Source organism: Micromys minutus (genome assembly GCF_963924665.1).
Source record: "Micromys minutus genome assembly, contig: SCAFFOLD_508, whole genome shotgun sequence".
Lineage (NCBI taxonomy): Eukaryota > Metazoa > Chordata > Mammalia > Rodentia > Muridae > Micromys > Micromys minutus.
The window spans coordinates 45,657-72,883 of NW_027667199.1; the positions used below are offsets into that span (position 1 = coordinate 45,657).

General features: G+C 36.9%; 1 protein-coding gene across 2 annotated transcripts; it reads right to left on the minus strand.

Moving 5' to 3' along the window:
* Window positions 1–1,947: 1,947 nt before the first annotated feature.
* On the minus strand, window positions 1,948–17,862 carry LOC308416194 (vomeronasal type-2 receptor 116-like; the record flags this gene model as incomplete). Of its 2 annotated transcripts, none has more annotated exons than XM_080942616.1 (6): window positions 1,948–2,831; window positions 9,179–9,302; window positions 12,933–13,157; window positions 13,946–14,749; window positions 15,107–15,389; window positions 17,660–17,862. In XM_080942616.1, 6 exons carry the CDS (start codon window positions 17,860–17,862, stop codon window positions 1,948–1,950), a joined length of 2,523 nt encoding a protein of 840 aa, XP_080798742.1. The 2 variants fall into 2 exon arrangements, with proteins under 2 accessions (XP_080798742.1, XP_080798741.1); XM_080942615.1 differs by having other exon boundaries at window positions 1,948–2,834.
* Window positions 17,863–27,227: the final 9,365 nt, after the last annotated feature.

Below are 27,227 nucleotides of genomic sequence, written 5' to 3' on the forward strand. Positions count from 1 at the left end.
CAAAGAGTCAGTTTATGGCCCTGGCCAGCAGGGCTATATAATCTCAGCACCCGAATGTGCATTGTCCCACCAGAGTTCACAAGCATGGCAGCACCCGGCTGTGAGTTGCTCCCATGCCACCCAGTCTGTGAGCCAGGCAGAGCACGCCCGAAGAAGCCTTCCCTGGGACCTGCGGTATAAAAAGCTACCTTAGCCTGGAGGAGCAGAGTGGGACCCCCTCCCCCAAACCAATATGTGCAACACTGAAGCTTGTCATCAGAATGCTAAACTGACCTGATTCCAGGCACCAGAGACAACACCAATCGTCTGTGTGGCTTTCCTTATTGAGGTTGTCGTGGTTCTACATTCCCCCTCCCTGCTTCTAAATTCACAATACTCATATATTCATCTTGAAGAAGCTATGAAGAGTCCTTGACCCCATTCCCTGGATTTAGCAGGAAAGAGGTGGATATTCTAAGGTTGTTTTTATCAGGAATTTAGAAATAGTCATAACAGGGAGGAATAAGTCAAATGTTATTGCCACAAAAGGGAACAAAGACTAACCATGTATTACCAAATAATGAGCAATATGAATATAATTGCATGCAATTTTTCATGATTTCTACAGATATATTTCAAAATATATATATTTATACAAGTACACATAGACATTTCATAAGAATTAATTGAATAAGAAGCCATGTCAATTTTAAGATTGCAGAAAGTAGTACAAAGAACATTTTAGAGACATAAAATGTAAAAATAAAACAATTAAATTACATGTAAAAACACAAACTATTAATATAAAATTTAAAAATAAAGCAACAAACAGCACTTTGAAAGAAAAAGGATACTGAGTTCAACAGGAAATGTTCAAAAATAATAATGTATGGTTTTGTATACATATTTTGTGGTTGTCATATGAAGCTTAAATAAGATTTAGCATCTCTTATTCTGGTAAAATTTATGAGAATCTTCATCTAGAATGAATTATATGTTCATATAATTCATTGACCTTATTGTGATAAAGGTATGGTGTATGATACTATTTTATCTACCGACATTGCTCACTGAATGAACTACATTTAATTGGTGTTAAAATGGGTTTTCATATGAAGTAGAAAAGCTTTATATTTCAAGTACAATCTGAACCCCATTGTTCTTTCATATACTGTACTCTTCCTAGTATGTTATCTGATGTTATAAACATCTTCATAACACATTGTAAAGTCACTCAAAATCCAATCCTCTGTGATGGCCGTCAATAATATGCAATGCTCTCACTATGTACAATGGTCTATTAACATTCACTCTTATTTCTCTTTTCAAATTGGTTCTTTTTATTACATCAGTAATCTAATATTCCAAATTACTAATTAGGAAATTTACAATTTTTCTAATATCTTAGTTACTGTTGATGTAACAAAACACGAGAGTCAAAATGGAACACATAAAAAAGTGTTGATTTCCCTGCATATCTTAGTCACAGTTATTTGAATGAAGCCAAGTCAAGAACATATGTGCAGGAGTCCAATCCATGTCCATGGAATAATGCTCATTACTAGCTTCATGTGCACATTGTCTAAAATCTTTTTTAAATTCCCAGTACAAGTTGCCTAGAGTTGGCATTGTACACAAAGAGTAGTGCCACTTTATATCAGTCATTATTTAAGAACATGGCTTACACCCATACACATGTCGACATGATGGCAGCCATTATTCAAAACAGATTCCCTATTGTAACAGTTGAGGTTTGTGTAGTCAAGAATGAACACATTTTCCACTGAGCATAGTACTTCCTATTTAATTAGACAGCACTAATAAATGATGAGTTATTATGATTTTAGTCTATTACTTAGCATTTTGTTATAATATAGTATTATTTTTCTTAAGACAAAGTAGTAAGATATGTTGAGTACCATCAAACATTTTTAAACTACTGTAATTTCAATAATAATGTTTATTTTTTTACTTCCGCAGAAATTTTGAATCTGATCTAAGTAAAATAGCATAACACTTTGGGAAAAAAATACACCCAAGCAACCCTGCACTAGAAGACAAAATGGAGAAGACCTCCACAACTACCATGAACTTTCCCCTAGTGCTGTGGTAGACAGGGAGGAAGGTGATCCACACACTGCAGAACACCAGCATGCTGAATGTTAGGAATTTGGCTTCATTGAATCTGTCAGGGAGGTTCCTAGCCAAGAAAGCCACAGCAAAGCTCCCCAGAGCCAAGGAGCCCAAGTATCCCAGGACAAGATGGAAGGCAATGACCGAGCCTTTGTTGCAAATGATGATAGTCTTCCCATGTTCAGATTGTATATCACTGTCAATAAAGGGAGGAGATGTTACCAACCAGATGCCACAGAGAACAAGTTGGATTATGGTACAAATGGGAATGACCAAGTTAGGTACCCCTGTTACCAACATCCCTCTCATCCGATTTCCTGGAGATGTGAGCTTGAAAGCCATGACCACAGTTATTGTTTTGGCCAACACTGTAGAAACAGCCCCTGTGAAAAAGACTGCAAATGTGGTCTGCTGGAGGATGCAGGTAGCTTGGGTGGGATAACCAATAAAGAGCAAGGAGCAAAGAAAGCACAAGATGAGAAAAATGAGGAGGATGTAGCTAAGAATTCGGTTATTAGACCTCACAATGGGGGTATCCTTGTTCTTCACAAAGGTGACTAGTACTACAACTGTGAGGGCAGAGAAACACAGGGCCATGCAGGCTAGAGCCATCCCCAGTGGATCTTCATAAGCCAGAAATGACACAGCCCTTTGGAGGCAGTGGGTTTGCTCAAAATTTGCATATTCATCATCTGGACACCTCACACACTGCTCCATATCTGCTGACAAAAAAGATAAACCCCAAATAAAATACCATAGTTATGTTCTAGATAAGGAAGTATTTTTATTAATAAGAGAACACTACAAAAATCTTTGGATCTTGAGTATTTATGTCATTCCTTATTGCTGTAGGGACCACTGACATAGAGCTGTTCTGTATTACCCTGTGTTTGGTGATAGAAAAACATACCACCTTACAGAATGTAGGCGAAAAATACTCATTAATTATATAAGAAAAAGGAAACATAGTTTTAGAGCGCATTTTATACAATAATATGTATAAAATCATATTATTTTTTTCTTTATCTTTAAACTATCACAGATCTCTGCAGTGTTCTGGCATAGTTCACAATGTCAGATAATAAAATGCATTATGCACTTTGTTGGCCTTGATGGTTTTGCCCTTTGTCAATATCTGAACATTGCTTAAAAACTTTAAATTATTAATGTAAATATACTTTGCATAAAGCAATATTTCTTCAATGAGCTATGATTGCTGATGAGCACTATCACATTTTTGGGTGCATTCCTGAAAACTTTACAGGTCTTCTAATTCGCAGACACCAAACTTTTCATCCTCAATGACATCTAAACTCTTAAAGTATATTTCATCTAACGACAATTGTTACACTGAGCATCTGGATTTTGTCAGGGGCCAAGCTGGATGGTGATACAAGGGAAAAATTTTCTATGGATTATGTAGTCAAGTTACTTTGTTAAAATAATCAAGCAAGATTAAATATATACATAGAGTATGTATAGAATTTATTGTGTAAAATATGCTTATAGAATTCCACTGCTGAGTTGGACCAGGTACTGCTTGGTCATTCCCTCAGTCTCTGTTCCATCCTCCATCCCTGCATTTATCCTTTTGGGTAGGATAAATTTGGGGTAGAAATTTTTGTGGGTGGATTTGTGTCCCTATGGCACAACTGGGGTTCCTGCCTGACTACATACAAGAGGTGGCCTCTTCAGGTTTGATATCCCCACTGTGCAAACACAGTTTAGCTGAAAGAACTCCTTACTATATTAAGTTTGCATTCCAAATCACTCAGTATGCCATCAGCATGCCAGCCAACTCTTGCTGTGCCACTTCCGGGGCACCACAATGACTGAGCCTCCTAACCTTCAGAAGAGGAGCTGAAGCTCAGAAGTGACTCCTGCCCTGCTGGGAAGAGACCTCAGTAAGTGATCTTTGCATGGCAGGATCCCTGCTAGTGAGGAACAAAACAGCATCTTCTGATGCTATGAGAGCTAGCCTTCAAGCAAGAAGCTTCCAAGTCAGCTTGGTTCCTCCAAGTCCTGTGTCTGAAGCAAGTGGTATCTTCAGCAATAATAAGGTCTTACCTTCAAGTTCTTCGAGTTACTCCAGGTCATATACTCTGAAGACTTACAAAGAAGAAAAACCATGAAAGCACTCTATACCCAACTATGGAGACACTTGGCTGCCCATGCTCATTGATGCTCTATTCATAACAGCTAGGCAATGGAAACTGCCTATGATTGGTGAATGGATAGTAAAAATATGGCACACAGTGGGATTCTGTGAATCTATAAAGAAGAGTAAGACTTGAAGGTTAAACTATGTGGATGTCTCCCAGAAATGAAGACTGCCCACCCCAGTCTCCTCTGCTGTTATATGTGTCCAAGTGAGAAAAATTCTGGCTATGCGGCATAGCATATATGGCATGTGGCAGCTACTTGGAACCAAGCATCTTTCTTCATTTCTTCTTTTGCCCTCTAGGATGTGGGAGTGATGGTTGCAGCACATCCTGATTACTGATGATGAGAGCTACACACAAGAGGAAGTTGAACAGGGACTTAGAAACAGTCCCTACTGTGGTCAGTGCCTCCTGAGGACTGCACTAAACCACACAAGAAGATAATAGAAATGGCTTGTTGTTTAGAGTTCTGTTTATGCTTCTGAAACTAGCCGTGGCCAATATGAGGTTTTTATTTGGTTAGCTGTCTTTAGAGTAGCATGTATAACCCCTTGATAAAATGTGTGAAGAAAACATCAGTCTCCAGCACCACTGTTAGTCTCTTTTCTGCCACTGATACTGAAAATCCAGTGCAAGCATCTTGATGGATGCCAATACAGTTTAAGTATGTGACCTATAGCTTTGCTGCTGTACATTAAGCATTTAATATGTGTCTATGGCTTTTGGGGTTTCTTAAAGATTTGCTTATTTATATGAGTACAATATAGCTGTCTTCAGACATACCAGAGGAAGGCATTAGATCCCATTACAGATAGTTGTGAGTCACCATGTGGCATGTGGTTGTTGGGAATTGAACTCAGGATCTCTGGAAGAGTGGTCAGTGTTCTTAGCTACAGAGCCATCTCTCCAGCCACCATGTATCTTTTTGTTTATAACTTAAATAATAATGGGTAGGCTTTGTTCTTGAACCTTATTTCCTCACATGAAAATATGCATTGTTAAAGATTTCTTCTCATAAAAATGAGGCTTATGTTCATGGATACTATAGTGGTACAAACATTACATGGTTAACCAACGCCTTTATGATTAGATTTAAGACCTACTCCATAGAAGAAAACACATGCTCCCTCCAATAAATCTGACCAAGAATTCACTACAAATTTCTAAATGAAAATAGCTAAATAAGTTTGACTCACATTTGAGTAAGACTTTGCTTTGTATTGTAAAAGTTGCTAGAACCAACTTTAATTTTAGCAGCCCCTAAAGAAAAAAACGGTGGGGCAGAAAGATCTCAGATGAAACACTCATTGTTTTGGAGAGATGGAGATTGAACACATTGCTTCATGTTTGTTAATATATACTCTGTCACTGAACTTCAACCCCAGATCCAAAGCATTCCTACCCTTTATACTATAGCATAAGACTAATTTATTCAACATGCATTTTGTAGTTTTATTGTCATTCCATGATTTAAAGTGAGATTCAATAAAACTCCAAAGTGAAAAAAAAAGAATTACACTGCTCTCTCTCCTATCTTTATCACATTTACTGAGCATGAACTATAAAGTTAATCTACTCATCCTCATCCATCTTTCATGCTTGCATTGGCTCTGAAACAAGCCAAGCTACTCTGAACATCCAGCTATTCCAAAAGGACTTTCATTCTCCCCCTTCCCACCTCTCCACTTGTTTTCATCAGACCTATGAATCCTAAACATTACATGCAAGTTTTTCAAATCACACCCATAATCACAACATTGAACAACAACTGCACAAAATAAAGAAAGGAAATTAAAAGCAATAAGGGACAAGTTGAAGTAACCTATAAAGGCAGACCTATCAATCGCACCCCATTTCTCAACAGAGACTATGAAATCTAGAAGATCCTGAGTAGATGTCCTGTAGATCCTAAGAGAAAACAAATGCCAGCCCAGGCTACTATAGTTAGAAAAACTCACAATTTACATAGATGAAGAATCCAAATTATTTCATGACAAAACCAAATTTTCACAATACCTGTCAACAAATCCAGACCTACATAATAAAATAGATAGAACATTTCAACATAAGGAGAAAAACTGCACCCTAGAAAAAGCAAGATGTAATCTTCTTTTGACTAACACATAAGAAGACAATCACACAAGCATAATCCAGCCTCTAAAAACAAAAATAACAGAAAACAACAGTCATTGATCCCTAACACTTCTGATCATGAATGGACTCAATTTAAAAATAAAACGACATAGATTAACAGACTGGATAGACAATGAGGACCCAGAAATTTGCTACATACAGGAAACACACCTAAGGACAATGACAGACACTGCCTCAGAGTAAAACCTGGAAAATAATTTTCCAAACAAATTGTCCCAGAAACAAGCTGGAGTAGCCAATATAATAACTAATAAAATCAACTTTCAACCAAAAATTCTCAAAAAATATAAAGAAGGAAACTTAATACTCTTCAAAAAACCCACCAACATAAAAATCTCAGTTCTGAATATCTATGTCCCAATAGCAAGGGCACCTACGTTCATTAAACTAAAGCTCAAAATTATTATTTTGAACCTCACAAAATAATAGTGGAAGACTTCAACACCCCACTATCAACAATAGACAGATCATGAAACAGATACTATACTGAGACACAGTAAAACTAACAGAAGTTTTGAAAAAATGAAACATTTCATTCTAAAATAAAAGAATATAACTTCTTCTCAGCAATTCCTGGTACCTTCTCCCAAACTAACCATATATTAAGTAACAAAGCAGGCCTCAACTGATACATGATTAAAATAATCACATACATTCTATTAGATCATCAGGGATAAAGACTGGTCTTTAATTACAACCACAAGAATAAAATAAATACATAAAAAGCCCATATATACATAAAAGCTAAACAATGCTCTTCTCAACAATAACTTGGTCAAAGACAAATAAAAAAAGAAATTAAAGACTTTTAGAATTTAATTAGAATTTGAAATGAAGGCACAACATACACTAATAACTAGATCTTGGATTAAATTCTGTAAATATCCTCTGACAGCCACATCCAGCAGCTGACTCAGAGAGATAGACACCCACAAACAAATCCAATGGATAAACCTTGGAGACAAAAAAGTTGGAGAAAGGATTGTGAGCCCCAAAACAAATAAGAACTCCATTGGAAGTCTAAGAGAGTCAACTAAACTAAATCTTAGGAGTTCTCACAGGCAGAACCTCCAACCAAAGAAAATACAAGGGGTAGACATAGACATCCCTGCACATATGCCACATATGTGCAGCTTGGTCTTCATGTTTTGTCCTAGGCCACTAAAACAGAGGCTATCCAAAAACCTGTTATCTGGGTGGGAAATATGTTCTGTTAGCTGGACTGCCTTGGCAAACCTAGCAACCTAGATATCCCTCAAAAAAAAAAAAAAAAAAGAATTGATAAAGTAAATGTGGTGCATCTACACAATAAAACACTATTCATCTATGAAAAACAAAGATATCACAAATTTTTAAATAAATTTTACAAATAGATGGATCGTGAACTTATTATCCTAATGAAGTAACCAAGTCCTAAAAGAATATACATGGTAAATGTGCACTTTTAAGTGTGTATATAAGCTATAAAGTACAGGAATCCTATGCTACATCTCACAGACCCAAGGATGCTTAACAGGCAAAATGACCCAAGTAAGGATGTTTGAGACTCACTTAGAAGGGGCAAGGGGTGAAAATGGTCATGGAAAGCTTATGAAGGTAGGGAACTGTGTGGAAAATAGGAAATGGATGAGAGTGTGGGAGTTTGTTTAGAATGTGAAAAGCAGGATGGCCGGATAGGGTGGCCATGAGAATTAAAGGAAATCTGCAACCAGTGGTGTGTGGTGGGGAATTATGGAGAATCTCCAGAATAAACACAGTGACCTGAGATAGTGGAGGTGAGAAAATCCAATGCAGGTGTGCTTAGCTGTGACTCACACCACTGGAGATATGAATACTGGTGAGACTGCCTCTCAGGGCCAGGCAGAAACCCCAATGCAGCCAGAGAAACACCAACTCGCCCACAAAATGTTCATCACATAATTTATCATAGAAGAAATGCAGAGGTTTGGAATGCAGCAGACTGATGGGAAGACCACCCAATAACAGGTCCATCCTGTGGGCAAGTACCAGTTCCTGACACTATTAATAACAATCTGTTATGCTGGAAAACAAGAGTCTACCATGACTGTCCTCTGAGAAGCTCTACACAGCAGCTGACTGAAACAGTTGCAGACACCAACAGCCAATTATTGGATGGTACTTAGAAACCTAATGGAAGAATAGGAAGAAGACTTTCAGCCCCTTAAAGATATTATCTCAACAGGGACACAAACTGAATCAACTAAACTGGATGATTGGGACTCTTGGAGACTGAACCTCTAAAAAAATATACACAGGCTGGGCCTTGAATTTTCAAATCTTATGTAGCAGATATGCAGCTGGGTGCACCGGGGTTCTGGAATATCTGGAGCAGGGGTCTATTCCAAAAGCTGTTGACTATATGTGGGATATGCAATTGCCTATGGGCTGCCATGTCTGGCCTTAGAAGGAGCTGAAGCACTTAATCTCAAACGGACTTGAAGAGCCACAATGAGGGGAATAATAAAAAAAAGGTTACAAATATTTCTTCCCCTAAAAGTTTTCTGCAAAATATAAAATCACTGGCCATAATATTGTGAAAATAATGAGTTGATTGTAGAAGATATTGAAGGTTATTTGCAGGGCCCAAAATTGTTGGTATCATGAAATGATTAAAATCTGAAACTCATAGATTTTAGGGCCTCCATTTCCACCTAGGAAAATTTATACTTCTATTATAAAAAGCAAAGATATTTGAATTCCGCAGGTATTTTTCTCATAGAAGTATGTACCTGTCTCATTGGAAACCTCATTTTCTGGGCAGTGGGCACAGTCAAAGCAGCAGTCTGCAGTTTGTTGCTGATAAATTTTCCTGAATCCAGGAGTGCATGTCACACTACACATGGAGGTGGGAACCTGAGGATATATATATGTATAATGTATATATATATCAAGTGTATAATGACACACATATATGTATAGGTATACATTTACTAATCTGTACCTAATTTTCAAGTTTAATATGTAGTTATATTATTTTAATATATGTATGTTTATGTATATACTTAACAGATATTAATATATATATATATATATATATATATATATATATATTCCCTTGAAAAGTCACTTATCAACTTCAGGCACTTTATTATTTTGTGTAAGCCTCTAGTGCACCAATTTTCAGACAATATTTACTACATCTTGTAATATTAAGTATATAATGTTTGTGCTATATAGATTTTAAAAGTTTCCTTCCTAAAGTTATTAAATTCAGATAGTATATTTATGTGATATAGGTTATATCACATAATTTAAAATAAAATAATAATAATACTAAGTTGGCTGAGAAGAGAAAGTAGGGTAGCTCAAAAACATACTTTGATGGCTTTGAACAAAGCATGTCATATACAATTCTCATAGAATTAATAGACTATTTCTAAGTTTAATACAAGGCTGTTAATGAAAAATGCTGTACTTAATAGGCTATAACAATGTTCAAACAGAATCACAAAATTTTATGGTATATTGCAATTATAAATTTTGATATAAATATACTCATATATTGTTCTAAATTTCATAAATGTGTTTTTATTGTGGGGTGAATAGGCATGTGAGTACAGTAGAACATGGAATCTGAAGACCTTTGACTCTTATGACCCAGATTCATAGGAAGTTGTGAGTTATCAAATTTTCATGCTGCTAACTAAGGATAGGCCTTTGCACAGAAATGCTACTCAGCTATTAAAAGTATGGTCACCATGAATTTTCAGGAAAAAATGGCACTAGAATATATAATCCTGAGTCAGGTAACCGGGACAAAAACCACATGCATGGTATGTACTCACTGTTAAAATAAAGTAAAGCCAAAAGTTCATAATATCCAACATAAAACTCACAGACCATATGAAGTTTACAAGAAGAAAGGCTTAAGTGTGGATGCTTAATGCTTTCTTAGTAGGGAGAAGAAAGTAATCCTGGGAAGCAGAGGGAGAGAGGGAGGAACCTGGGAGAGACAGGAAAAGAAAATGGGGGCAGGATCAGGTATTGAGGGAGAAAAGAGAGAAGCACAGAGGTTCAGAAAAATGAATAGAAATATATAGAGGTGTGGGATGGGGGTGTAGAGAACCTGTAGAAAATACCAGATACAATGGATGTCATTAGCTGAATTTGCCAAAAGTGGGGAGATGGAACTTGAAGAGACCAGGTCAAGTAGCTAGACATGTACCCCAGTTGTGGGATGGGGCCACCTATCCATATCAAAAATTTTGAGCAAAAATCGTTCCTACCTAAAGAAATTGCAGGAACAAAAATGGAGGCTATCCAGAAACCATTCAACTTAGAATCCATTCCATGTACATACACCAAGTCCCTCTAATATGGATGTCTTTTGAGAGGCTCTACCAGCTTCAGACTTAGATAGATGTAGATACTTATAGCTAACCTTTGGTCTCAGATGGGGGACTCAAGCAGAAGAGTTGAGATAAGGACTGGAGGAATTGAAGGAGATTGCATCCCCATAGGAAAAACAACACTATCCACTAATCTAACACCTCAGAACTCCCAGGCATTAAGCTACCAACCAAAGAACACATATAGGGTGGTCCGTGGCCCCTGCTTCATACATAGTAAAGGACTGCCATGACTAGACTCAGTGGAAAAGAATGTGTTTGTTCTTTAGCAGATATGATTCCTCATTGAAGGTTAATTGTAGAGGTATGAAATAGGAATGGGTGGAAGATTGAAGAAGCACTCTCTTAAAGGTTAAGGGGAGACATTGATTGTGGTTCTCATAGAGTGGGGAATAGAAAAGACACAGCATTAGTAATGTAAAAGAAATAAAACAATAAAAATGTAAAAGAAATAAAACATTAAAAATGTAAAATATAAAATATTTTATATATAATTCTAAAAAATACCTTGTATGCATAGAAAAATTAATTAAACATTTTATTGTATATGTATATATGCACCTAAATATGCATACATACAAATTTAAATTTTTTAAAACTGTTTCTGCATTGTGGGGTGGATAGGCATAGGAGTGCAATTGAACATGGAATCCAGAGGCCTTTGATCACTTTGACCTAGATTTACATGAAGTTATGAGTTATCAAATTCTGATGCTGGTAACAGAGGATGTGTCTATTGCAACAGCAGTGATTGGTTTTAACTACACAGCTATAACTTCAGTGCCTCATATTTTAAAAGTACATATACTGGATGTCCCATGACAAAAAATGGAGACAGAAAATGTGGTTCATATACAGAATAAAATACTACCCAGTTATCAACAACGAGTGCATCCTGAGTTTACGAGCAAATGGACTGAACTAGAAAATATCATCCTGAGTAAGTTAACTCAGACCAGAAGGACATTCATGGAATGTACTCATTAATAAAAGAATATATTAGACAAAACAGTACGGAATAACCAAGATACAGTCCACAGAACTCAAAAAGGTCAACGAGCTGAAGAGCACAAGTGAGGAAACAGCAGTCACATTGTGGAGGAAGAAGAAAGCAATCAGAAAAGTGGAGTGAGAGAGAAAATTGGAAGGGAAATGTGATAGGAGGGGGAAGAGGGAAACAACACATTATCTGCTATTCAGAGGGGGGAAGGGCTAAAGCCCTGAGAGCCACCAGAAAGAATGGAAACAGGCAAACTCAGATGGTAGGAATTTAGTGGGACACTGCAAAATGTACCAGAGACCAGGGAGGTGAGAGACCTTCAAGTTCTCAATGAAGGGGTCCCTAGGTAAAATGTACTACAGAGGGGATAGGGAACTTATAGAGCCCATATCCAATAGAAAGTCAGAGAATAAAGAGAGAGAATGTGTTGCCATCCCACAGTCCAAACTCTGACCTATAACTGTTCCTGTCTCAAAGAACTGCAGGGATGGAAATGAAGAAGAGCCCGAGAAAAAAACAGTCTAGCCACAGGCTCAAACTGGTATACAGCTCAAGGGGAGACCTCAAGACCTGACACTATTACTGAGGCTTTGGAACACTCATTAAAAAGGGAGATAACATGGCTGCCCTTCAAAAGTCCCAAGAAACAGCTGAAAGAGTCAGATGCAGATATTTGCATCCAACCAATTGACAGAAGTTGCTGACCCCTGTGGTTGATTTGGGGACTAGCTGGAAGAAAGTGAGGAGGAAGACAACTCTGTAGGAGGACCATCAGTCTCAAAGGACCATAACCCCTGAGATCTCTCAGACACCGGACAAACAATCACACAGCATTCACCATCTGATATGAGTCCCGCAACACATATCCAGCAGAGATTTACCAGGTGGTGTTCAGTCATAGAAGATTCACCTAACCACAAAGAAACAGGAGACCCTCAAGGAACTTAAGACCTGGTGGGAGGGATGAAGATATCCTCCTGGAGAAAAGGGTGCAGGCAGGAGGTATGAGAAGTGGAGTAGTTTGGGATGGACTAGGAGAGGAATAAAATCTGGAATAAAAGAAGAGAATAACAAGAAGGAATATGTTTTTGAAAATAGATCAAATAGAAAAAATAAAAATTGTGGTGTACACACCAAAGTTTCTCCTGTGGCCCATTCCAAGTCTTCCAATATATGAAGTTGTTGGCTCTGTAGGTCACAAGAAAAATAGCTTCCTATTTTCACTTTTAATCCAAGGCCTTGTGGAAAATTCCAAATGTTGAACATGTCATACTCCGCACACTGATTTTCCCTATGTTTCATGTTCACATGTTCTCCAACTGGACTAGTAAATACCCTGGTCTTTAGCACTGAAGCAACCTAAAAGAGATGGATCATAAGATGATTATATATGCATATCAATTAAAGAAATACAAAATTGATATTTCCCTAAATTTTAACGTCTTCCAGTTATATTAAAGTTATACCATGTAGGAAAATACAGTATACCTATTTGGTAATTAAAGACCTTACCAAATAGAATGTAACATGTATGAGTGAGTGAGTGAGTGAGTGTGTGTGTGTGTGTGTGTGTGTGTGCGTGTATGTGTGTGTGTGTGTGTACATAATGGACAAAAATTATTTAAGAAATTGAAGGCATGTATGTAATAATGAGTGAGCAGTCAGAATATCTGGAAGTTGTGGAAACAAATAGTGGTAATGGGTCATTCTTGCACATAGAGTTTACCTACATGAAATAATAATAAACTTAAGAAATGTGCTGTGTTGATCATTTGTGATTTTTAAATAATGTTACTTTCAATGACTATTAAATCTTGTATCACTTCTTGTGAACACTACTCTACTTAAATAAGTTAAAACATTTATGAGAAAACTCATGGCTCCTATATAAAATATTGAACTCATTCGATAAAATGTTGAGGCACATTTCCACAAAACTCACTTATGTTCACATATAAAATATTGTCTTCTATAAATTTTTATCTTTGTGCAGGAAACATGAGCCAATAAACAATCCATTGGGGAGTTTTGTACTGTAGAATTCTGTTCACTGAGAGAAGAATCTCTAACAAATATACATGAGTTTCTAGAGGTCATTTAAAGGTCTTACTGTAAACCTCAGCATAATGAAATGTTAGAGACTTTACCTGCAGACAGTCAGTGAAAACTCCTGGTTCTGTGATTTTCTGAGATTCTACTTGTTGAAGAAATAGTTCATGGTATGTGTGGGCCACAGCATACACAGCATTATACAAATTGTAGCCTTCTTCACTCAGGGCCATGTCAAAGTTGTGACATGCTAACCATTCCAAAGTGTTGTTGAATGTGAAATGGTCCATTTTGCTATGGCTGTTCTTAAACATTGAACAATTCAAATAATTCCACAGTAGCATAGACTGAGAAATGTCTACTGGATATATAGAAGTGTTAATTGTTTGTGAAAAATTCCTAAATAAACTAATCTCACCATTGTGGTGTGCAAAAGTGAGAGTCCCATGGAAAAAATCAAGGCTGAAATCTCTTTTATTTGTGATGACATCCCATTGTGAGGTTGTGATCCAGATTTTCTGAACACCTAAATCGGCCCATCTTCTAAAGCTGACTTCCAGAGTAGAGTTCCTTTCACCATAAATGATGACAACCTTGGCTGATGATGTCATTATTTTTGTTTCATATGTCCTACTCCTTGCGATGAATATCTGTTTGTTTTCTGGAATCATATTCACAAAAGCTAAACAGATTCCATGTCTTTGCATTTCTTCTCTCAAGTCAGAAAGAAACTGAATACCCTGGTCATTGTCTGAGATGACCAGTCCTATCCAGGTCCATCTAAAATGATACATCAAGGAGACCATGGAATGGGACAAACATGTGTCCTTTGTTGCTATCTGATAGACATAGGGAAACTGATCATGGTCACTCATGTGGGGATTAAATGGTCCAAAGGAAATCTAAATGAAAAGAGAATTAAACATTCCCAAAAGGAATACGATTGTTAGGAATTTTGACTTATGTACAAATGACATTACTTAGTTCTCGGAGTCCTATTGAGGATAGTAAGATTATAGTATAAATATCATGTATTGTTACTATTAGATTCTAAACTATTCCTAACAAATTTCAGTTTTGTAGAAAACAGTTTTATCTCCTTCCCCAATACATCTATGAACTGATTATTTAATCCTTAATAAAATATGTATAAAATATGGAAAACAGCACCCAGAAACCCATGTAAACCAAGTTGTCTCCCTAGGCACCTATAAGTAGATTTAAAAGTTGTTACTTCATCCAGTGTCACACATCCTCACCTTTGGATTCCTAGAAAGAATTGCCAGTTTTAAAGATACTGTCCAAGATGGTCCTGTAAGATCTACTTCACATGTTGGCCATATTGCACAGTCATAATTAAGAAAATTCATAGAATTATTTCCCAGTGAATTTAGTACATCTATATATCCCAATATATCCTCACATGTGACAGAATTGATAATGAAGAACAAAGACATATTTGGTAAAAGATGAGGATTCCTGTTGATCTCATCAGTTGCAAAAAACAGTACCGAAAAATACTCATATCTTCTTGCTGGTATTCTACAAGAAGTCATAGGGATGGTTAAGGAGGATGTTAGAAGCATGAAAATTTCCCTAAATTGCAGTAAATTTGTGCTAAGAAATATGTAAATGCTCCCTTGCTTGAAATAAGCTTGGGAAATTAGTGAAATTTAGAGATGAATGCCCCCTAAGAACTCCCCTAAATAGGTCACTCTGATATGAAAATTTTTATATTTGTGACTATGGATACATATTTGTTTAATCTCTGGATGCATTACATGGACTACATTAGAGTCCGATAAACTAAGATTGCTACACAATAGTCTTCAAATTCTAATAACACTGAGTCAGACATCTTTACAATCTTGGAGTCTCCAAGTCAACTTCAACTTCACAGCTTCTAGTTCCAATGTCTGGGATTTGAACATGATCTTATGGCTTCTTCCAAAGGCCTTGTGTCATTTCTCCAGCTTTGCCCTCAGTATAACTCTAGGCTTTGATTGACTCCACTCCACAGCTGCTACTTTACTTCATAGTCATTCCTTGGTTCTGGCAATTGCAACATGGAAAACTTTTGATGCATCCAGGCTTCCTCAATAGCATCCCATCGGCTCTCTTCACAGTGACAAAACTCACCTGTTATAATGACCCATTTAGTCCTGGGCTATTAACTGAGGCTGCACCTTTACAAATGGTTTTGCCTGGCATCTTATACTGCCAAACTATAGCTGTTCTCCATGACAGCTTTATATCTTTAAAACCAGTACCACGTGGGCAATTCTTACACATTACCAACCCAGCTGCAGCACAATAGATGACCTTGGCTATCTCTGGAACACAGAGATATTGCTAATGCCAAGAAGTGCTTGCTGATAGGGATGTCTCCTCAGAGGCTCTGCCTGAGCCATACTCATATAGATGAGGATGCTTGCTGTTAACCATGGGACTAAGCAGGAGGATAGAAATGGAGGAGATAGAGAGAGAACTAAAGGAGCTGAAAGGATTTGCAAACTCAGGGGAAGAAAAACAATATCAATCAACCAAACCCCCAGAGGTCCAGAGAATAAAACAAACTAATGAGGACACATGGAGAGACCAATGGTTCCAGCATCATAGGTAGCAGAAGATGGAATTGTCAGGTAGAATTAGGAGGAGAAGCCATTGTTCCCATGAAGAATGTTTTCCCAAGTGAAGTGGAATGCCATGGCAAAAAGATAGGAGTGGGTTCTTTAGTGTGGGAGCATAATCATGGAAGGGATAGGAGGGGGGATGTGATATTATTTGAGCAGAGGGGACATCATTTGAAATGGAAATATATAAAATATCTGAATAAAAGATTAAGACATTATCCATGTTTCTATGTGAGAATTTATGTAATCAGCAAGAATTATATATATATACAAAATAGGAAAAACTCTTTGAAGTCAAACATTACATATATGTTAATTTCATTGTTATTGTCATATAGCCTTAGTACAAAAAGCATACATTTGTTGGTCAGTGGCCCTGACACATATGTAGCAGAGGACTCTCTATTATGAACTCAATTGACAGGATGTGCCTAAACTTGTAGAGACCTCGGAGGCTAGCGGGCGGTGTGGGGGGAGTAAAGAATAGAAGTTGTGGGGGTTATCTAGAGAGGTGAGTATGGTAGGGGGATGAGGCATTCGGGGTTGTGGAACACCCTCTCATAGACTCAAAGAAGGGATGGGGTAAAGAACTTTGGGAAGGGCTACCAGAAATGTACAGTATTCTGAATTAAAATATATAAAATTATTACATTTTTAATGTTTGTTAAAAAGTGTAATATTATTTTCAAATATTAATATTTATCAATCATAGTAATTAATTTAATATACATGTACCCATATCAAAATATATAAAATAATACAATATACTACATAAGTAGATTAACTTTTAGACTTTTTGTACATCAATTTTGATGTTATCTTTTAGTTAGGTAAAAACACTTTCCCAGTTTTATTTTAATAAATACCTCAGTTTTTAAATCTTTTCCAAACTTTAAGTGATGCCTGAGCACTGAGAACTTTTCTCCATATGAAATATTTTCATCTGTTCAACACTCCATTAGCATATATGTTGCTATTAGCTATATAAATTGAAGCACGTTATACTGAAACCAAATTAAACAGTGACACATTTGAAACTATTAAAATAATGATTGATGTGCTATACAATTTTCAGTGGTTCCTCATGCTACAATGAAAAGAACATGACAGAATCCCACAGCTTATATGTACAGATATAGATTTATAATTTATGACATTAAAGTACAAAATTAGACTTACCTAAAACTGATAACATCATTGTAAAACTTTTCATCCATAAGTTGCTTGCTTGGGAAAAGAAGAAAACCACAGTCACTACGAAATTCTTCATTATCTTCATTATTCTGTATCCTCCAGAAGCAATGGGGTTCAGTCACACTGCACAAGATGAGAGAAAATATCAAGAGCAAGAAGAAAACGTTGAAAGCACACAGCTTCTTCATGGCTGCTAGGACCTAAGATGGGGCGGTTATGAAATACGTTTCTTATGCAGACAAACATCACACACATTGACACCTATGTTTCTGTTTTAAGGGTTTTGCTGTCTGGAGATCCACTGAATTATATTCTACAATTTCTTTCCACTCATCCTGTGTCATAGTCCCTGGATATATCTGGAAATTTGTGTCCTCAAGCACTACATCTGAGGTCTGAAATCTTTTGATCAAAACACTTCTGAAAACATGTTGTGAAGGTCATGTTTTTCATCCTCAGGTGCCATGATTTCATTAATATCCCATGGCAGACACTCCAGGGACCGTCTTCTCCTGAGTAGCTTGGGAAAGACTTATGTATCGACAGCCATATGTAAGAACACTATTGGAAATTATAATGAAGTTCATCAGAAGTTTCATATTAAACAAAGAATTGAGAAAGTTATAAATATCCCATGTTATTCAGACTTTGAGTTGATACATGGAACATTACATGTTCCACTGTCTAGTCTAGAGAAGGGCAATCTCATATGCAACATGAGCCAGGAGCCAAACATTCTGTCTGTTGCATATACACTATTCTATGTCAGCCATATTTGGAAAATCTCCTCCAACTTTCTGTGATTCCTGTCAGCTGGAGAATCTGTGATCATGTTACATCCAGTAATGCCTAGAATTACAGGGATTCAACACCCTCCTGTCCAATATCACTACCTGTGATGACATTCACTGAGTTATAATGCTTATTGCTTGCCTGATAATCAGTCCCTGGCAGTCAGTGCCATTTAATGAAACATTGAATTTGGTTGATGTTTATCCATATATCATTAAGATGATTAAGAACATTTTTATATGTTTTACTCAAAGGAATGAGATAATTTCATTGTCATTTATAAGCAAATTTAATCTGTAATATTAGTATAAACCTTACCTTTTTTTTTTCATTTACTCGGTATTTGTTTTCATACAGTGCTCTTTTGGATGACTTTGCAACAACGCAGTTGAATGTCTGATATACTAATTTATGTAACTTGTTTCAATTACAATGAGTTACACAAATAGAGCATTGATTTTAATTTGTAATAGTTTGAACTACCTTATATGTATGCTCATGATTGCCACACTGAATCCTATCCCCATTAGAAATTGTTGTTTTTAAAACTATCTATTCAACACCACTGAATGAATTTTAAGAATGGTTGATACTTCATTGGCTTAAAATAGAATCTTTCTATTGAGCTTGTTGCACTAAATGTGTTAATCTGAATAAAAATTTGTCACATCCTTTGGTTAAATTATACCTTTGTCAGTTTAAATACTATTTCAGTACTTTTACAGACCTACTTACTAAGTAAATTTGTATCATTTTGTACACTGGATGTATACATTTCATATAATATATGGCTATGTTTAATCTACTAATAATATACATTCTGTCTATAATGGAGACAGACTGTGAAATCCATTGTGGTTCTATGGAAATGCCATCCCGAGTTGTGGCCGTTCTAAGCATGTCAGCTGGTTTGCTTGAGCATTGGGCTGGGATCCATAAAGTACTTATTATATGAAGCCATCTAATCAAACATTCAGATTCTTCAATAATGTTGAATTTTATTTTGCAAAAAATGAGATATGAGCGTTTTTGTAGTCTTCTGAAAAGACAAACTCTATATTGCTTGGAACACACAAAGTGTTACTTGAACTTTCTCTTTTTGCCTAAAAGTTATGTTACTGGCTTGCCATGGTGAAAAAATGCACACCACGTACCACATGTCCTTTCTGGTTATCAAGGAATGGTTTCTTCCTTTCCATTTAGGCTATCCTATTGGCTGGAAATGTTAACATATTCACTAGTATGCTTGATTAGTATGTAAAATGAAATTTGCTGATACATTTATCAGCTATTATTTCACAGTTTCCTTCAGGTTTGTTGTCTCATTACTTCTTGTTCATACCAGTTCTCTGATGCCATGTTTTTCTATGGGCAACCTGTGATAGTCTCCATCCCCTTCACATTGTGTAGAATACTATTAGAAGTATTGGTGTTGTATTTTCACTAAATGTTTGATACCATTTGTTAAAGAAACATCATTGTACTATTTGTTCCCCATCAGTTGGACACACTTTATTGATTTTTAAACCACTTAAAATATGGTGAGATACAGCACAGAGGCAAGATTTAGTCAAAGCACTGAAGCAGTTAGGAGAATCCACAGTCATTATTTTATACAGATGAAAAAATATCCTCTTCCATGATTGAGACATGCAATACAACAGATCTCACTGATTACCCGCTGATATTTTGCATACAATATCCTTGTGGTGTACTCACTCTTTACATATGGTTCACTGAACAGCCTTGACTTGATGGAAGTGGTGAAGAATAATGTAGGTATAAAAGTGGATTTCAGCTCTACAGATGATTAAGAAGATTTTGATCTGGGAAAGGCCATTCTCATGACTAAATGCACAGGCTCTCTTCCACTTGGACCTGCAGAGATCCTGGAGCACAGGCCTGGTGACTTTGCACCATGAGTGAACATAGCACAGAGAAGGCTTGGAACCGATCCCGGAAAAGGTTCCCCTCAGGCCCACAGTAAGGGTCAGGCCTCTTTCAGAGGTACTCAGAATCTGTCCGGGAAATGCCATGCTTGCAGAATAAATGCACAGTCTCCTTTCAACCTGGACCAGTAGAGATCCTGGGGCACAGGCCTAGTGAGTTTATGCCATGAGTAATCAGAACACAGAGAGGACTTAGCAGTGCTTGTGGAAAAGGTTTGTTTCCAGCCCAGAGTAAGACTCAGGCCTTTGTCAGAGGAAACTGGGGTGTGACCAGGAAAGGCAGTGCTTGAAGATCAGTTCCACAGGTTCTCTTACACCTAGACCTACTTTTCGAAAAACAAGCCCCAATGGATATAAGAAGATTGAAATACTCCCATGCATCTTATCAGATCACCATGAACTAAATGGTCTTCATTAACAACAAAGACAACATAAAGCTCACATACACAAAGAAACTGAACAATGTTCTGTTCATCGATAGCATGGTCAATGAAGAAATAATGAAATTAAGGATTTACTAGAATTTAATGAAAATGAAAGGACAACATACCCAAACCTTGGGGATGAAATGAAAACAGTTCTAAGAGGAAAACACATTGATATACAGAAATTCATCAATGTATTTCACCATTTAAACAAACTAAAAAAAAAACCCACATAATCATCTCAATAGATTTCCATATATTAAACTATCCCTACGTCCAAGGAATGAAGCCTACTTGTTCAAGGTGAATGATAGTTTTGATATGTTCTTGGATTCGGTTTGCAAAATTTTTATTAAGTATTTTTGCATCAATGCTCATAAAGGAGATTGGTCTGAACTTCTCTTTCCTTGTCAGGTTTTGTGTGGTTTAGGAATGAGTGTTATTGTTGCTTTGAAGAATGAACTTAGTAGTATTCCGTCTAACTTTATTTTGTGGAATAGTTTGGAGAGTATTGGTATTAGGTATTCTATAAAATTCTGATAGAATTCTGCACTAAACGCATCTGAACCCACTTTTATTTTGGAGGCTTTTGATGAGTGCTTATATTCTGGAGAAGCTTGGAGCAAACATTTAAAAAACTAATAGTCACATAACAGCGATCTTTCTGAAACTGCTTCAGTGGGTCAGTAGGTCCCATGTTCTGATGCTATATGGTGTGGCAAAGAGGCGGACATAGGGAATGGTCTAGAAAGTCTGCCATGGGAATCTTAAAGATACACATCTTTACAGATTCCAATAGGTGTCTGTATTTAATAAACACTAATGTTTAAATAAAAAAAAACACTATCAGAAACTACAGGCAAGCACCTTTAAACCTTTCCTTACACCTCATAATACAATGGGCTTTGTTTTGTTTTTTTTTTTAACGACTTTATTTTGCAAAACAAAGATAAATGTACAGATTTTAAACATTTTTTGCTTGAAATTATACATTTTTGTCAGTACTGTTTTTTCAGACATTAAAATAAATTTTACATAAAACCATGTGAATATATTTTTTAGTCAGTACTTGATTTTTTTCAAAGGCTTGACAGTATGCATTGCAAACCTACTAGTTACAATAAGCGTAAAGTACATGTAAAACAAAACGCAACATGGAAATAGTCAAAGTCTTCTTGTTTTGTGAATATATGTATATTTTTTTGTTTTCTTTATTTCTTGGACTTTATACAGTCTGTGAGTTGTTTTGGGGGAGTGCAAGCCTCTGGGGTTAGCATCCCACTATCAGTGACTGCATATTATCTCTGTTCTTTTGTGACTGGGTTATCTCACTCAGGATGATCTTCTCTAGATGCAGCCATTTTCTTAAGAATTTGGTTAAGTCATTGTTTCTGGTGGCTGAGTAGTATTCCATTGTGTATATGTACCACAATTTTTGTATTCATTCGTCTTCTGAAGGACATCTAGAATCCTTCCAACTTCTGGCTATTATACATAGAGCCGCTATGAACATTGTGGTGCATATATCTTTGTTGTGTATTAAAGTGTCTCTGGGGTATATGCCCAGAAGTGGAATAGCTGGGTCTTCAGGTAGTACTATATACAATTTTCTGAGGTATCGCCAGACAGATTTCCAGAGTGGTTGTATTAGCTTGCAACCCCACCAACAATGGAGAAGTGTTCCTCTTTCCCCACATCCTCGCCAGCATCTGCTGTCATCTGAGTTTTGGATCTTGGCCAATCTGACTGGTGTGAGGTGGAATCTTAGGGTTGTTTTGATTTGCATTTCCCTGATGATAAGGATATTGAGCACTTCCTCAGATGTTTCTCGGCCATTCGGTGTTCCTCAACTGAAAATGATTTGTTTAGCTCTGTACCCCATTTTTTAATAGGGTTATTTGATTCTCTGGTGTCTAGCTTTTTGAGTTCCTTGTACACCATGGATATAAGGCCTCTATCTGATGTGGTTTTGGTAAAGATCTTTTCCCATTCTGTTGGTTGCTGTTTTGTTTTCTTGATGATGTCCTTAGCCTTACAGAAACTTTGCAATCTCATTAAGTCCCATTTGCTAATCTTTGACCTTAGAGCTTGAGCCATTGGTGATTTGTTCAGGAAATTTTCTCCTGCGCCTATGTATTCTAAGGTTTTCCCTACTTTCTCATCTAATAGTTTCAGTGTATCTGGTTTAATGTGGAGATCTTTAATCCATTTACACTTGAGCTTTGTACAAGGAGATAAGAACGGGTCTATTTTCATTCTTTTGCATGATGAGTGCCAGATGGACCAGCACCTTTTGTTGAATAGGCTGTCCTTTTTTCCATTGAATGTTTACTGCTCCTTTGTCAAAAATCAGGTGACCATATACATGAGGGCTCATTTCCGGATCTTCTATTCTATTCCATTGATCCACCTGCCTATTTCTGTACCAGTACCATGCAGTTTTCAGCACAATTGCCTTGTAATATAGCTTGAGGTCAGGGATAGTGATTCCCGCAGATGTTTTTTTTGTTGTTGAGGATGGATTTCGCTATTCTAGGTCTTTTGTTATTCCATATGAAATTGCACATTGATCTTTCCAATTCCATGAAGAACTGGGTTGGAATTTTGATGGGGATTGCATTGAATCTGTAGATTGCTTTTGGTAGGATGGCCATTTTTAATATGTTGATCTTTCCAATCCGTGAGCATGGGAGATCTTTCCATTTTCTGAGATCCTCCTCAATTTCTTTCTTTAGAGGTTTGAAGTTCTTGTCATACAGGTCCTTCACTTGCTTAGTTAGAGTCACACCAAGGTATTTCATAGTTTTGTAACGATTGTGAAGGGTACCTTTTCCCTAATTTCTTTCTCCACATGTTTGTCCTTTGAGTATAGGAAGGCTACTGATTTGTTTGAGTTAATGTTGTATCCGGCCACTTAGCTGAACTTGTTTATCAGCTGTAGGATTTCTCTGGTGGAATTTTTGGGATCACTCATGTACACTATCATGTCATCGGCAAAGAGTGATGTTTTTATCTCTTCCTTTCCGATTTTTATCCCCTTGATCTCCTTTTGCTGTCTAATTGTTCCAGCCAGGACTTCCAGTACTATGTTGAATAGGTAGGGGGAGAGTGGGCAGCCTTGTCGAGTCCCTGATTTAAGTTGGATTGCTTCAAGTTTCTCGCCATTAAGTTTGATGTTGGCTGTTGTTTTGCTGTATATTGCTTTTATTATGTTTAAATATGGGCCTTGGATTCCTGTTCTTTCCAGGACTTTTAACATGAAGGGGTGTTGGATTTTGTCATATGCTTTGTCAGCGTCTAGTGAGATGACCATGTGATTTTGGTCTTTAAATTTGTTTATATGGTGGATTACATTGATGGATTTCCTTATGTTAAACCATCCCTGCAACCCAGGGATGAAGCCTACTTGGTCATGATGAATGATGGTTTTGATGTGTTCTTGGATTCGGTTTGCAAGGATTTTGTTGAGTATTTTTGCATCAATGTTCATAAGTGAGATTGGTCTGAAGCTCTCTTTCCTTGTAGGGTCTTTGTGTGATTTAGGTACGAGGGTTATTGTAGCCTCAAAAAATGAGTTGGGTAATATTCCATCTGATTCTATCTTTTGGAATAGTTTGGCGAATATTGGTGTTATATCCCCAATAAATGTCTGATAAAATTCTGCACTGAACTCGTCTGGACCTGGGCTTTTTTTGGTTGGGAGGCTTTTGATGACTTCTTCTATTTCTTAAGGTGTTATAGGGTTATTTAGATGGTTTACTTGGTCCTGGTTAAACTTTGGGACCTTGTATCTGTCTAGGAATTCGTCCATTTCCTCCAGATTTTCCAATTTTGTGGAGTATAAGTTTTTGTAGTAGGATCTGATGATTTCTTGAATTTCCTTAGTTTCAGTTGTTATGTCACCACTTTCATTTCTGATTTTGTTAATTTGGATACTCTCTCTTTGCCCTTTAGTTAGTCTGGCTAGGGGTTTATCAATCTTGTTGATTTTCTCAAAGAACCAACTCTTTGTTTTGTTGATTTTTTCAATGGTTCTTTTTGTTTCTATTTGGTCTATTTCTGCCCTAAGTTTTATTATTTCTTGCCGTCTACTCTTTTTGGGTATATCTGCTTCCTTTTGTTCTTGGTCTTTTCGCTGTGCTGTCAGGTTACTGATATGAGCTCTCTCCAGTTTATTTTTGGAAGCATTTAGGGCTATGAGTTTTCCTCTCAATTCTGCTTTCATTGCATCCCATAGGTTTGGGTATGTTGTTTTATCGTTTTCGTTGAATTCTAGAAAGTCCTTAATTTCTTTCTTTATTTCTTCTTTGACCCTGCTATCCTTTAACAGAGCGTTGTTTAGTTCCATGTGTATGTGGGCTTTTTGTTGTCTTTGTTGTTGTTAAAGGCCAGCCGTAGACCATGGTGATCTGAGAGGATGCATGGGAGTATTTCAATCTTCTTATATCGGTGAAGGCTCGTTTTGTGTCCAATTATGTGGTCAATTTTCGAGAAGGTGCCACGGGGTGGTGAGAAGAAGGTGTATTCTTTTACTTTAGGATAGTATGCTCTGTATATATCTATTAATTCTAGTTGGTTCAAAGTCTCTGCTAGTTTTGCAGTGTCCTTGTTCAGTTTCTGTTTCCCTGATCTGTCCATTGGTGAGAGTGGGGTATTAAAGTCTCCCACTATTATTATGTGGGGTGAAATGTATTTTTTGAGCTTTAGTAGAGTTTCTTTTATGAATGTGGGTGATTTTTTATTTGGAGCATATATGTTAAGGATTGAGAGTTCCTCCTGACAGATTTCCCCGGTAATGAGTAAAAAGTGTCCTTCTTTATCTTTTTTGATAACTTTTGGTTGAAAATTTACTTTATTCGATATTAGAATAGCCACTCCAGCTTGCTTCTTGGAGCTGTTTGCTTGAAAGTTTTTTTCCCACCCTTTTACTCTGAGATAGTGTCTGTCTCTGTCTCTGAGATGAGTTTCCTGTATGCAGCAAAAGGCTGGATTTTGTTTATGTATCCAGTCTGATAGTCTATGTTTCCTTATTGGGGAGTTGAGACCATTTATGTTAATAGATATCAAGGAATAATTGTTTCTGTTTCCTGCCATTTTTGCTTTTTTGGGTTGAGTTGTGTCTGTGTTTTTTTCTTCTTTTAGTTTTCTTGTTTAGGAGTTTTCTTGTTTTTACTAGGCTGTATTTTCCCTCCTTGTATTGGGTTTACCACCTATAATTCGTTGTAGTGCTGGGTTTGTGGTCAGATATTGTGTGAATTTTGATTTGTCTTAAAATATCGTTGTCTCTCCATCGATGGTGATTGATAGTTTTGCTGGGTATAGCAGCTTGGGCTGGTACTTGTGCTCTCTTAAGGAGTGCATGATGTCTGTCCAGGCTCTTCTAGCTTTCATAGTCTCTGTTGAGAATTCGGGTGTGAGTCTGATTGGTCTGCCTTTATATGTTACCTGACCTTTTTCCCTTACTGGTATTAGTATTCTTTTTTTACTTTGGGCACTTGATGTTTTTACTATTATGTGTCGGGAGGTATTTCTTTTCTGGTCCAACCTATTTGGAGTTCTGAAGGCTTCTTTTATGCTCGTGGTCATCTCATTCTTGAGGGTAGGGAAGTTTTCTTCTATGATTTTGTTGAAGATATTTACTGTGCCTCTTAGTTGATACTCTTCTCTCTCTTCTATTCCTATTATCTTTAGGTTCGGTCTTCTAATTGTGTCTTGTATTTCCTGGACATTTTGGGTTAGGAGCTTTTTGTTTTTGCATATTCTCTGGCTGTTTTGTCTATGTTTGCAATGTTGTCTTCTGCCCCCGAGATTCCCTCTTCGATCTCTTGTAATCTGTTGGAAATGCTTGCTTCTGTGACTCCTGATTTCTTATTTTGGTGTTCTGACTCTAGGGTTATCTCTTTTAGAGCTTTCTTTATTGTGTCAATTTCTGTTTTAATTTCCCTCTTCCATTTTTTTATTTCTTTGGTTCTGTTTTCTTCTCGTTCTTTGAGTTCTTTGAGTGTTTTTCTTGTTTCTTCTTCAAAACCTTCTGAATTTTTTTGCTTTTCCTCCCTTTCTTGTTTAAGTAACTCTATCAGCATCTTGAGGCATGATTTCAGGTCTGTGTCTTCTTTTTCTGGAGTGTTTGGAATTCCGATGTTTGCTACTATGGGAGAGCTGGGTTCTGGTGTTGCTAGATTGTCTTGGTTTCCTTGGGATATACCCTTTCTCTTTCCTCTTGCCATTTTGTTGTCAGTGATATGTTCTTGCCTTTCCCTTGTATCTAGTCTGTGTCCCTGGTACACTTTCCGTGTGCACTCCGCAGAGAACTCTCTACTCCCCGGCAGCCCAGGTTCTGGGTGGCAGCTGGGCCAGGCTCCACTCTGCGTCCTGAAGTCACCTCCG